Consider the following 14,921-nt stretch of genomic DNA (forward strand, 5'->3'; position numbering starts at 1 on the left):
GTAATGTACAGTTTTGTGTCTATGTACTGGTATGTGCACGTGAGTCCAGGAAGGTCCGAAGAGGCACTGAATCCCCTGGAACTGGAGTTACAGGTGATTCTGAGCCACTTGTAGGTGCTGAGAACCAAACTCAGGTCCTCTGCAAGAGCAGCAAGCGCTCTTAAGCACTGGGCCATCTCTCCAATTCTGTTCTCACTTTCTAATTAGGGCACTTTAAGTTACAGGAAAGGTGGGGTGGGTAGAAGAGTGTGTTCTGGGCTAGGGAGAAGGCTCAGTAATTAAGCTTGCTTGTTGTGCTGAGTTCAAATGCTCACTATGCACATAAAAAGGCAGGCCATGGCTACATATGCCTATCACCCCAGCACTGGGGTCGGGTGTTAGAAGAGAAACAGGGAACTTCAAACAGTGGGCTTCGGGTTCAGTGAGAAGCCCTATCAAGGGAGTGCGGTAGGAAGCTGACACTGATATTCTCCTCTGGTCTCTATACATATACAACATACACAATTTTTTTATTTGAAAATTTCTTTGAAACCCACCTCCTCCCAAATGAACAAGTCCTCACAAATATTTAATCTTATTAAACTAGCTTAATTCTCTCATCCAAGTCTCATCTTCAGTTTGATGAGTGTGTGTCATCAAGAACAACAAATTCTTTAACTTTCTAAGACGACATTTTCTGTATGTCTGAGGAAAATAATACCCATTTCATGAGGCCACTAAAATATTGAATTAATTAACTCATAACAACTTCAAATTACACTCCCACTGCAAGTTCCAACAGACTGCGACAGGGTACAGTTGTCCCTAGGGATGAGGGGCTCATGGCTGCGAAGGAGATTAATTAGGTCTCATTTGATCTTCAATCAAGCAACGTTCCTACTACGTATTCTCAATTTTGTAGTTTCACTTAAGAATGGCTAAAATAAGTTTGAAAATCATTGCTGTGAAGTTTTTGAGATTCTGGAGGGAATGATTATATGGCTAATGCCACACTTTCTCCTTTCTTTAGAAGATTTTAACTGTATGTGCACAGGTGAATCATTCTTCAGTAGTGATTCACCTTGCTCTCTGAGGTGGGCAGTGTGTGTGGGGGGGGTGTTCCGCACTGGAGCCGGGGCTGGCCCACCTAGGAACCCCAGGACTCGCCTCTCTCCACCACTGCAGTGCTGGTCACAGTATTCTGGGGATCAAACTCAGGATCTTAGGCTTGCAGAGCGAGTACCTGGCACACGGGACTAGTTTCCCAGCTCTCACCAAATTGCCTTTGACAGCCTAGTATAACACTTGATATATAGCAGGTATTTACTAACAATTTATCTCAGTTTTTCTGAGTTTTTAAAATAATTATCATATTATTGATGTTAATAGTAATTTTCAAATAAACTGGCATAACAAAGTCATCTACATACTGAATCACCAGTCACTGTGTTAGGTACAAGTAATTAAAAAAAAAACTCTAATCAAAACATGAACCTCAGTACAGTATTGTCTCAGTATATTTTTAAAGGATACTAATAAATCAATACAGAAATTAGGGAAGAAATTCTTCTTAAATTAAGATCAATGGATACTGAGAAAAATAAGGACAGATGAAGAGGTGCTATGGCATTTGGGCTGAAACTTGAAGGATAAATTAATGTGATTTGATGCACCTATATAACTGGATGAGATGGCTAATATGAACATTTGAATGGTTAAAATATCAATGCAGGGAAATGAGAAGAAAGGTACATTGGGTAGATGAATAATGCATTCAAAAGCATACTGTAGGAAGACTATGACAACCAAAAGACAAGGATCGTCTAAAGATAGATACCTGTATGCTGTCTAAGGGTTCTGGACTTCATAATCCCTAAGCAGTTGGAAAAGGTTTATGAGAGGCAAAGAACCAGATTCACATTTTAGAAAAATTACTCCAGTAAAGTTAAGACTATGCGAATATGTAAGAAGCTGGAGGCAGCAGGCCGCGTTGATTATGAAAGACAAGGGCTGGGAGAGGAACAGAAATGAACTGAAAGACTCGGTTGCTAACTGTAATCATCCATTCTTATTTCTCACTGTATTTAATGGTTTTAGACTGCACCAAAGGGAAGATCAAACTGGGAGCCGACAGGCCCATCAGGGATGGACAGACTGAGGTCCCCTTAGCCTACAGCTCTGACAGACCTGCTTTTCCTGGAATGCACTACCTCCACTTCTTCATGTGTCATCTGTGGCTGCTTTTACACCGTGACAACGGAAGAGTCACGGCTGCAACAGAGACTTACGGAGAGACAAAACCATTATGTGATCCTTTACAGGAAGTCTGCTGATCTACCTTACAACATGAACTGTTCGCAAAGTAGTGTTTCCAAGCTCAATAAAAATAAACTAGAAATTACAGTTATTGACCAGTGAGGATAGAGAAGAGTTAGCAAGAGGTAGCCAGAGATAGACCCATCATCATGTACTACATAGCATTCAGAAAGCTTTTTAATACAAAAAGCTTCATTGAAAACAAACATTCCTGTTGGGTTGGAGAGATGGCTCAACAGTTAGAACATCTGTTGCTCTTGCAGAGGACCTAGGTTCAGCTCCCAGCACCCAAATTAGGTGGCTTACAACCACCTGTAACTCCAGTTCCTTTCTAAGGGATCCATCGCCCTCTTCTGGTCTCCATGAGCACCAGGCATGTACATGGTACAGACATACTCACAGGTACTCACACATACACATAAAATAAAAATCAGTAAATCTTAAAAGAAATTATTGCTAAAAATACCTGTCCTTGATATAAGCCAGCATCCTGAATGGTGCTATCTGGTTTATTCAGCGGCTCAAATGTATTACTCATATACTTGTTCCACAATCTAGTCTCCTTTTCATCTGGAATATTGAAGATTTTTCTTATTTCCTTTTCAATTGTATCTAAGATTTAAAAAGGGAAGATATGTAAATACAATATATTTAAAAAAATCGGTATATTAGTTACAAAGTGCTAAATGCTTACCAGACTACATTATAAATTTATAAAGTACAAAATAAAATATATAAAAATAAAAACATTATAAATTAAAAAAAATAAGGATAAAATACCAAAAACAGAAAAACAAATACATAAGAAATAGTAATAAAAAAGCTTTGCCATAAGGCCAGCTATGTGTTTTTAAAGGGGAAATGGTAATTTTAACACTGACAGATGATTATTTGAGAAATTTAAGACTGCAAAAGGCGTTAGAAACTAAATTATGATAAGGCACCAACAATAAGAAATATTCATATTCATAATGCAATCAGTTTAAGAATATCATACATTCAAGAATGAGAACATATTCCCAAGATATCCTAAAAGATTATGTGTAGGACAGCAAAAACAAATCCAAACATCCCATCTTTTCCTTACAGATTTCTTTTTAAACAAAGACGACTGTTACACTTATGTAGTGTGTGTTTATTTGTGTGTGAGGAGGCATGTGCACACATGGGTATCATCATCAGAGGAATGAGCTCCAGGGACAGAACTGAGCCTGGCAGGCATGGCCGCAGGTAGAGCTTTCCCTGCTGGGCCGGACTGCTGGCCTAATACATCCACAGATTTCACCCGAGCAACCTTACGAGGAGGCAGTTAATTACTGAGACGGGGAGAATGTGACTAGGCTTTATGAGCAAGGGAGGGGAGTTTAACTTTATGTATAATCAAGATTTCTTATGAGACATAAGTGAAGATATAAGGTGGCTGAAACTGGAATTAAGAGTGTTGGGTTGAACATTAATAAAATATTTTAAGCCAGGAAATTAATATAAAAAAAAGAAGGGGCCCAAGGGAGAGGATGCCAAGCATGGAGATACCAATATTTTCTGATCAAGGCTATGATGGTGTTTCTAGACAAGGAGTATACTATGCTAAATTTTGCTGGTGGGTTAAGAACTAGGCAATGAGGAACTTGCCAGAGACCACGGAGAAAGAGTGAAGACAGTTAGCCCTGGTGCAATGTGCCCAAGAGAAAGAAGGCAGTAGAGGCCAGCAAACAGGTGCTACCCGAGATGGAATGACAGCTAAGGGTACCGGCAGTCACCCCCTCCACACTGGTAGCCTGCTGTCCTGCCTATCTGCACTAACCTAGTCTAGAAAAACAAACAAGAAACCAGCAAGACAATGGAGGTGAAAGACGGCCATGGGACCAGTGGCTGGAATCGTGTATTGTCAAAACCACTGGAGACGAAGAATTTCACGGACTAAGCATTTCTTTTTCCACATGTCACTCAGATCTTATTACTTCAGGAAGGAAACAAACATTTTTAAATATACATAACAAAAAATTATGAAAAGCATTTCTGGTAGGAATATTTACTTAAGAATGTCAACCAATTTTATTAATTTTTATTAAGAAAGCATTTTTTAGAAGCCTTAGAACAAATTATGTCCTTAGTGGTTAGCCTTAAAACATATGAAGTTGAATTTTATCTCTTACTGAACACACTCAGTGCTCAATTACAGAAATTCAGAGAGTAAAACAGTCAAAGCCAAGTATTTCAGCTCTAATAGTCTAAACTATCTCAAATTGTCTACTGTTACCATTTTACTATCATGTGGGTAGTATAAGCTGAAAAAAAGAATTATTTAATTAATTTAGCAACAACACAAAAATGTGAATCAATTTCCTAATTCTGGGTTGACAATTTAATAGAGCTTTTAAAAAAGTCAGTTTCAATCAAGTTTCTTTAAAGACCAAAAGGATAACACACACACACACACACACAGCCATCTTTCGCTTATTATCCTAATTCCAAGCAGTTTGAAAAACATCCAGTTAACGATAAGAAATTTCAAGTTACCAAAAATTCAGTTCATTTACTATATTAAGCCACATATTCAATTCCTGAACCCTTAAAAAGTATTAGGATATCTAAAGTATATGGGTTAAAAATCTATGTCAGAGCCGGGCAGTGGTGGCGCACGCCTTTAATCCCAGCACTCGGGAGGCAGAGCCAGGCGGATCTCTGTGAGTTCGAGGCCAGCCTGGGCTACCAAGTGAGTCCCAGGAAAGGCGCAAAGCTACACAGAGAAACCGTCTCGAAAAACCAAAAAAAAAAAAAAAAAATCTATGTCAGATCAAACTTTCTGAAACAGATAATTCTGTTTAAATTACATTTATCCCCTATAAATTTTTATTTAGTACTTAATGTAAAAGCTTCCTAATGGCTGTTTTCAATGCAGAAATTAAAATCAGTTGCTGATTTCCTGAGCTTTGTAAGTAAAATAATTATCTAAAAAAGGTTCTGATGGACTCAGATTTTCTATAACATTTCTGTTAAAATGAAAATTTATAACTTGCTAGAGATTTTATAATTATTAATTATACTAACATGTTGTTATTTATGTTCCAACTGGCTATGGATCTTTATAGAGCCAAAAGGTGATAAGTAGATTGCTCAGAGAAGTTTCCAACAGCCTTATCCAGCCATGATCTGCCTTTGAGTGCAATAATGTAAGGACACCTAGCCGTTTCAGGGAGCCAATAGCCATCCGATTTGATTTAAGGCCCGCTTGTTAGAGGAAACTCAAGCTTGGTACTGTAAACCTGGCTAAGATCCTGTGTCAGGAGAGGTCACAGACCCCACAGGATGATTGACTGCTACTATTTCACTAACCTGGTCCAGCTGCCCTCTAAATACTCAGCTTATCACCATGGTTACAATGCAGCTATCACTCCTCACTTACTTTCAATCAGTGTTCTTAGTGACTAGTTCAAATTAGGAACACTTACACAGTGCAGAACTTCACAATTTGCTAATCTCTCTGGCATGCTGAGTTCTGCATGTTACGTTTCTCTATTATTTGTTTGTATTTTCCAACAAGATCACTATTATTACTATCTTTTAAATAAATACTTTATGTGCAGATAAATGTGTTCATATTTGTTAACACTGTGTATTATAAAGGTACCAGAAGATAGGCTAATGGGGTTGAATATGTCATTATATCTCACACATGTACGAACATTTCATAATTAAACCTATTGGCATGTATATAATTAATATGTACTAATTAAAATTTGAATGTGTTCAAGTCACTGACACTATTTATACAACACTATAGAGAATTGCGTCCACTGGTAGCCGAGACTGTTTTTCAAGTGTACCCATGAATAAACTCCTCAATATGCTCTAGCAACACCAAGCCTGTTGCCTTAGCTACTTACCTGGAATGAAGGAAATACCAGTTGACTTTTTTTCTCCATACTTGACCAATTTTTATTTAACATGGTCCACTTAAAGTTCTACTTAAATTTATATTTTGTTGTTACAAACATGGCATGCAATTTTTCAAATGCTAATTTTAAAATCTGATTTTCTTAAATTAAAAGTGGGACAAACATTGAACTCATTTAATGAAGTACGGAACAAGCCAGTCAGCTCAAAGCTGAGATTCCACAATGCTGATGACTACACCCCAAGCAGGTTGGCAGCACAGCACACTACAGCCAACAGTCAAGCACTCTGCACAGGCTCGCATTACCTATTGTGTCCGCTTTGCTAAATCTCCGAGTTACCACGTTGTTCATGTTTCCATTTTCACAGAGCTTCAATTCTGTGAGATAGACTTCTACTTTGCAGTGCTTCACAAACATACCCTGCTCTACCACCTTCAAGACAAAAACCAAACCAATTAGTAGGAATTCTAGCAATGGAGTTCTTTCTCATAGTAATACATATCTTTAACAAGGCTTCAGAAAAACTACAGATATCCAATGAAATATAATTAGCTATTATAAACAATTTAAACCATTAACAGTTTAGAAAGGCATTCTACTAGTTTGTGAATATTTTGGTATGCAATAAACAATAAATTTACCGGTTTAATTTTCTCTGTATGATTTTCACATACAGCTCTGAATAAAGATACAGATAGATGCCTACCTTTTTAACAGTGCTCTGACACCGAAAACTTACAAAGCTTTGTGTAACTGTATCTACAAGGTTTGTTATTACTATTTATGTTAAAATATGTCTTTTAAAATGACCACTCCGTCCCTGTAATGGATACCTTCATTTCATTCTAAAATGACTTTGTCTGACCTTTAAATGGGTTCTTAGTAAGTCTATGCAGCACACAAACAAAATAAAGAAAAGCAGTCAAGCATGCAAGTAATAAAGTATAGGACGGTAAAATATTTACACATTAGGTTCACCTTTTAAATAAGTATATTCCTTTTGCTCCTCTAAAGGTTAACTGTAGGATTTCAGTCATGAACACTGTTTCTGAAAACAGTAATTGGCCTGATATGTGATACATTAGACAGATATGGCAAAAGGGAGGCTCCAATGGCTTACATGAACCAGTAGGCTCATCTCAAAGTCAACACAAGAATCACCAACTCCTCTTTCACTTTCAGGAAAAACTGTTTCAACCCAGGGTTTTCAAATAGTTCGTCTTGAGTTTCCTGTATAATCCAGCAGGACTTTACTTTTTCAGCTATGTTCTTTCTCTTCATCATGCTTGTTACAAATCTTTATAACAGTTCTACAGACTCTATGTCTCACATTTTAATATCCTAACTCACAGTGCAAAACTTTTAAGTTCTACATAAGATGCTTTAGTCCTCAACACAGAGTTATGCTGTTTAAGAATGAAACAATATACTGAGTTCCTATAAGATTTTCTTATAGCCATCTGATAATAAAAAACTAGGAATCAAATATTCTTACCAACAGAAACTTTGGGACTGGGACTCATATCTGAGTAACATCCTAAGCTACTATACACTGTAATCTTATTTAGCTTCACTAATGTCCACATTACAGTATTTCTTCATTAAAATTACATCTCCTTTTCTTAACCGAGAAAACTGGTTGGCATTTAGTTGTAAAGGTCCTCCTAAGAATGACTTGACCCATTTCCTGTTCTTTAGTTTTGTAGAAATGGAAACAATTTCACTATGTAACCGAAGCTAACCCATCTCTACCTCCCAAATATTGAATATTGAGATCAAGGGCATATGTCAGCAGGAAGCATGTCTGGCTTATCTATTTAAGTTGTATTTTTATTATCATTTAGTTTAAATTTGGATCTTTATCTCTTCTCTGGTTTTCATTATTTAAAATTATACTATTGTAAATAGGTAGGGGATCAAGTGTCTCTGTTATGAATTTCTAGCTTAATCTCACTAGGGACAGGAAACACACAGGATAACTTCTATCAGTTGTCATTTTGGGAGTTTGTCTGATAACCTAGGATTTGATCAGTTTATCAGTGAATATTATTAAGATAATGACATCCTTAATTCCTAATAGGTCTTGTAAACTGTTTTTGAGAGACACACCCCCAACTGTGCCATGGTGATGTTATAGTCCAAGCTTGGCTCTCACATCATCAAGATCACGTTTCAAGCCTATACAGTACTGCCGCGCTGTATTAAGTACTCCATCTTTAGCTTATTATCTTTATATACAGACTACAGGCAGTACAAGTAGATATTAGGCACCACTTTGTCAAATCACTACATTCATGATATTTTTTTTAATCTTTCAGTTTATAGTAGAGACATTTCAACAAAGACCATATTCCTACAGTTTCCAAGGTTTTCCTCCTTTTCCTTTAAGTCTTTACTGGTACCCTCCTTAAACCCCAAATTCTCCTCAGTCTGCTCATGGTCTTTTAGGCTTTTATTGATACTCATGCTTCATACCTTCTGATCACTGTACAGCCAAAGCCACCATAGTTTCTACTATATTTACTACATAGTTAATACTACAGCATCCAGGTACCTCAACTAGTATGAACAACCTACTGATACATGATCTTAAGACCTCACTAACTACAAACAACTGACATCATCTCTGAGGTCAAAAATCTATAAGCAACTGATCTGGGTTGAGATTTCTCATGAAGTTTCTGTCAAGCTTTGGGCTATGGCTTCAGTTATCTGAAGACTCATTAAGAACTGACAGTCCACTTTACTAGCTGGGTGGGCCTCTTCTTAGAGTACACACAATGTCCTTGACATGTGCAATTCAGTTCCCCATGACAGAGACACCTGAGATATACATTCCAAGATCTTCCCTAACCTAATCTTAAAATATGTCCCACCAGGTGCAGGAGAATACACCAGTATTCCCAAACTAAGGGATTAGCATCAGAAAATACACAGGATAAAGAACTTAGGTCTTCCTGTTTTCTTCTCCTTTTTGAAGGATCCTTCCTTTGGTCATAGAATTCTGGATTGGCAGTTACGTTCTTGTAGTGTACTGAAAATAGTACACTTCTTCCTGTCTTCCAGTGTTTCTGCTGGGAAACCATTTCCTTGACTTACTCTTTTTTGAAGACAATGCATCTTTTTGTCTAACAATGCTGAGGAATATATTTTTCTCTTGTTAAATTTTGAATATGTATTTCTATTACTTCAGTCTGAGAATCAGTGTTTCCTGACTCTGTAATTTGGTACTTTCTCAGTTTGGGAACAACTCTGCTCTTCCCTCTTCAGGCATTAGTTCTACCTGCTCCACTCCCTGTCTCTCCTAAGACTCCAATGATAGGTACTTACGCTGCATTCAGTCACTCTAACAAGCACAACTTCACTTTTCAAAGACATTCTGTTCCTTAGTATAAATTCTACATTGCATATTTTCTACTAACAACAATTGGCCTAAAAATTCACTTTTCGGCTCTCTTTACCATTACACTCTAATGTAAAGTATATTATTTATATTATTAGTTTCAGAAGCATCAGGATCTTGTTTAATAGTTTTGCACTACTTTCCAGTTATTTATTTTTTGAGCATACTAAGTCTACTGTCACCATTAACTGTTCTTACGAGTCTAATTCTGTTGTTCGAATCTTAGATGGTCTTTTAATATAAAACCCAGAGCGAGATATTGGGGTGAAAGCTGAAAGATCAGAGAAGCAGAGCAAGCTACAGCCACCACGTATTACCTCACCAACTCCATGAATCCTCCAAGTCCTCAACCCGAAAGGGTCTCAGCTGAACTGCTTTAGTTCCTGTTTCCTCACACCTTATTTACCTTTCTCCGCCCTGCCGTCACTTCCTGGGATTAAAGGTGTATGTCACCACGCCTGAGTCTGTTCCCAGTGTGGCTTTGAACTCACAGAGATCCAGACAAATCTCTACCTCCAGAGTGATAGGATTAAGTGTGTGTGCCACCACTGCCTGACCTCTATGTCTAATCTAGTGGCTGGCTCTGTCCCCAGACCCCCAGGAAAGTGTATTAGGGTACACAGTGTATCATCACATAAATCTGCTACTTTTCCAGTTTGGCTCACTGCATATCTTGCTTATTTCCCTGTTTTCTGGTTAGCTTGTTTTTATGGCTGAGTGCCTAGCACTAAAGTTAGTTGAAAAGTTTAAAACTCTAGTCCCCAGAACGTGGTTACTTTTGTATATGTATCACAGATCCTTTAATGTAACCAGAGATTGATACAATTCAGACCTGGACATCGTATATGTATCACAGATCCTTTAATGTAACCAGAGATTGATACAATTCAGACCTGGACATCAGACTCTGTAAGGACAGTTACTGTGTTTATTTCTGGAAGCACCGTTTCTCTCTATCAGTAATTTAGGGCAGAGGAAAATGCAATCTCTTAGACCTACTGGTTTCATCTGGAGGGAAGATGCATCTCTAATAAGGATTCCAGGCAATTTTATGTATATTAAAGTTTGAAAATTACTTTACATGTTGAAAGATTTACATTCACATTATTAAGAACAAATGTATGACCTTCTAATAGACTTCTCAAATTTTTCTTTATAAGTATGTGAACTTTCCATGATTCTTTTTCTTTTCACTTTAACTTCCTTAGTTTTTGAAAACCAAACTTCAGTAAGTCCTTTTAAAAAGACTAAGAATTTTTAAAAGGCAACGAATTTGTTGGTGGATCTAGTACCATACTGAAACTTGTAGCGTGCAATGTGCTCCAGGTTTAAGGAAGAAAACGTAATACACATTCAAATTTTCCTTTAAGAAGTGAGTTTTGGGGGTAAGAGAGGGTAGCAGGGTAAATATATTCACAATACAATGCATATCCATTCCTATGAAATTATCAAAACAATTTAAAGGAAGAAGTGTTTTCCAAACACTGTTCTTACAGTTCCATTTCACAGGTAAAGGCTATCTTTAACAAGTCAGAGCACTTAATTTTCAAAAATGACAAAAGAAACACACCTACATTCCCATTATACAAATCAAAATAAATTATTCTATAGACATGTAAGTTCAGCTTATTTACCTTGAAATTTGGTATTCTACTAGAGTACTGCCCATTTTAATTCCAAAAAATGTTCATTTTTAGCAGGGCGGTGGTGATGCACGCCTTTCATCCCAGCACTTGGGAGGTCAAAGCAGGAGGATCTCTGTGAGTTCGGGGCCAGCCTGGTCTACAGAGGGAGTTCCAGGACAGGCTCCAAAGTTACACAGAGAAACCCTGTCTCAAAACACCAAAAAAAAAAAAAGTTTATTTTTAGTATTTCTAGACTATAATTGTAAAACAAAAAAAAAGATTGAAAAATTTACATTTTCATTTTTAAAGTATTTTATGTTGCAAAAAAAACCATTTCATCAACATTTAGTTTATTTTTAAAATTGTCGTAGAAAAAAAGCAGTGTGCCATATAGAACACTGGCCCCTTCCGTCCTGTCTTCAACTGTAAAATAGATATTAATCCTGTTTCTATCATGTTATCAGCTAGGTATCCAGTGCATAGGAATGTTTTCTTGGCTTTTCTCCTAAGATATGTTAAGAAGGCTTCAGACGACATCGAATTACCAATGTGAGCTACTTAAAATATATTTATACTCAGTTACTCTCAAATATACCTTTCTTGCTATTGGCTCTTGGCCTTCCATCAGCGTGTACCAGCTGACGAGTTTGTTCCAGCCCTCAGTTGGCAACAGTATATAATCCAACTCATCGATAAGGTGCTCCTTAAGAGACTGGGCATCGCCATCTACAAAGGGAAAAATCAACTTAGTACAGAACAGGAAAGGGCACACATCTCTGAGTACACTGTTTCACATACTACATACTGAAACTCACAAAGGTGATCTGAAGTATTTACAGTAATAAATTCTGAAAAAGAAAAAACAAAACTCCAAGAACATTCGAATCAAATATACTTAAAAATAAGCTGTTGCCTGAAAAAGTTTCAAGGTTCTACTAGTCAACCAGTAGTGTTAAAATGCATAATTTTTCTTTGGTTCCTAAAATACTAATACATTAATATTAGCTAAGACACCAACAGAAGAGGTTCTTCAAATATTTTGAGTATCTGATTCCCTCACACAACAGTGGGGGGTACCAAAGAGTAAGTGTAGAAAAGTCATGAGTAAGTCAATAGCTCTTTTCTTTTTTGCGACAGGGTCTCATGAAGAGGCCCAGGCTGGCCTAGAATTTGCAGTTCTCCTGCCTTAGTCTCCGAAGTGTTAGTCCAGGCATGTTATTAGGCGGTATCAAATAGCAACCTGTTATGGCACTAAATCAACAACATATCAAATGACTTCAATATACATAAGCTTGGAAACCATGATAAAATTTTTAAGTTGTACTGTAAAGCATCTACATTATTCCAGAAGACCCACAATTGGGATTCATTCCCAAATTTGAAATGGTGGTTTGTAGAAGTAATTTTAATTCTGAAACGCTTTAAAATATCTAAGCTAAACTCAGAACTCTTGTATAATTCAGGGCAGAGACCTAGGAATAATTTCCTTTGTTAAAGCAATGTCACTGTCCCATTGTGGGACTCATTTATTAATTAGTCATTTGAGATTCCAAAGTATGGAAAGAGAACTAGCTCAGTGAGTTATAACTAACCTAAATGGGATTTTCTTGACCTGAGTTGATTATAATCATCCAAGGAAGGAACATTGTTCTCTGTGGCATTTCTACGATGAGAATGTTCTATTCTTGCAGGAAAAAAGCTCAAGAGGGTAATAGAATTATTATTCTTTTAGAATTCACCTGTGGATTTCTGAACTTCAAGAAAGCTCTGTTGTATATAGAAACAAAAAATGAAAAAGTCAGAATTTTATATGATCTTTGATAGAAGTAAAGCGAGAACTGGCTAAACATGATGACATGTATCGTGCATGCATGGTCCATTCACACCCGTGTCATGGCACACCTATAGAGAAGCACAACTGTGGAAGTCGGTTCTCTTCTTCCATCACATGAGTCTTCAGGCCTGGAGACAAGTACCTTTACCAGCTGAGCCACCTTACCAGCCCTGAGGATTAACCTTAAACACAGGCTTTTAAACTGTGGTTGTAAAGTGTAAATTGTCAGCAAATACAATTTGGAGTATGTTTTCAGAAACTGTCAAAGTGAAGAAAATTACATATGTTAAGTAAGCAAAATGTACTATAAGACATCACACAGCAGATAACTATGGCAGATACACTATTGTGAATTCTCTAAACAACCTTGCAAGATGGATGTCTTTGTATGAGAATATATCCAGAGGGACTGGAGAGATGGCTAGTGGTTAAGAGCACTGGCTGCTCTTCCAGAGGTCCTGAGTTCATTCCCAGCAACCACATGGTGGCTCACAGCCATCTGTAATGGGATCTGGTGCCCTCTGCTGGATTAAAGGTGTGTACATGCAGATAGAGTGCTCACATACATAAAATAAATAAATCTTTAAAATAAAATAAAAAAAAAAAAAAAGGAATATATCCAGAGCCAGTGAGTAACCTGCCCTGGGTAATCATATAAAATTAAAGGCAATATGGAGCATTTTATTCTAGAAAACCATGCTATTAGCTGGGTATGGTGGTGGTGCACACCTTTAATCCCAGCACTTGGAAGGTGGAAATGGAGGTCATCAGCTATATTGTATGGTCTGTTCAAAGGCCATCCTGAGCTAGGAGTGAAGAAAGGGGGGAGGGACAAAATCCTTGCTATTTTATTCTAGGTTTATTTTTTCAGAGTAACCTTAAGAAGTAGGTAGCTCCATTTTCATTAGTAAATAGACAAAGAGATGGTAAGTTGCTCAAGGTTCTATACACAGAAATTTACAGAGACTGAATTCAAACATGAATGTTGTTTATTCTAACTCAATATATTTTGCCATATAACACCATCTAGCCTGAAGAAATCTTGGGAAAATTCTAAAGTCAAGACTTATATGTTATTTTTTTTACAATAGCTGAGTTTAGGTATATAGTTTGATCATGTGACAGAATTCACATAATACTATACTTGGTATACAGAATAAAATGACCACTTTATCTTTTTGTATGTGGAGAACACCTTCAAATTAAAGAGAAGGGATGTGTTTTTGATTTATCACTTCTGTATCTAACAATATATAATTGCTGAACAATAAACTGTACATAAATTATAAATTATACAAATTGGTAATTTTTAAAACAGAAGAGGAAATTTATTAGACTAGTACACTTGCAGAGATTCCAATAGCTGTCAGTCATGGGCTAACAGCAAAAACCCCATGCTTTTTTTGGGGAGGGTGGTTCGAGATAGGGTTTCTCTGTGTAGCCCTGGCTGTCCTGGAACTCACTGTGTAGACCAGGCTGGCCTTGAACTCAGAGATCCACCTGCCTCTGCCTCCCGAGTGCTGGAATTAAAGGTGTATGACCACCACCACCCAGTTTAACTAAAACCACATCCTTTTATAGGACAGAACACCCTGTAATCACAAATTTTAAGTCTGGGTTGTGCATATTTATGGAGACAGTCCTGCTTGTCCCCTGCATGATTACCTAGAGTGTAGGTTTATTTCTATTTGCCTTTTGATCTTTATAGTCCTATCTCACATTTGTCAAGCATGGACTAAAATGACATTCATGAGCTCACTCAGACCTTTCAAAAATGGCTGAAGAGCAAAACCAGCTGATCAGTCCAAAGAGCATCTCTGGTCTGAATGTACAATTAGTTTTGTTCTCAAGAATAGGTAGTAGTA

At 37.1% G+C, this 14,921-nt stretch overlaps 1 protein-coding gene across 3 annotated transcripts in view; it reads right to left on the reverse strand.

The window, feature by feature from the left end:
* Positions 1-14,921, reverse strand: part of Usp15 (ubiquitin specific peptidase 15) — a 105,161-nt gene that overhangs the window by 65,747 nt on the left and 24,493 nt on the right. For 2 of the 3 annotated variants that reach the window (XM_052753494.1, XM_052753493.1), the window contains exons 3-5: positions 11,818-11,948; positions 6,500-6,626; positions 2,762-2,907 (exon numbers count right to left, since the gene is read on the reverse strand). In XM_052753494.1, the coding sequence (XP_052609454.1) occupies positions 2,762-2,907; positions 6,500-6,626; positions 11,818-11,948 (404 nt within the window). Of the gene's footprint in view, positions 1-2,761; positions 2,908-6,499; positions 6,627-11,817; positions 11,949-12,814; positions 12,936-14,921 lie in introns of those variants that run through there. The other variant, XM_052753495.1, reaches the window with a different exon arrangement.

This window comes from Peromyscus californicus, unplaced genomic scaffold, assembly GCF_007827085.1.
Source record: "Peromyscus californicus insignis strain IS unplaced genomic scaffold, ASM782708v3 Scaffold_24__1_contigs__length_46423439, whole genome shotgun sequence".
Lineage (NCBI taxonomy): Eukaryota > Metazoa > Chordata > Mammalia > Rodentia > Cricetidae > Peromyscus > Peromyscus californicus.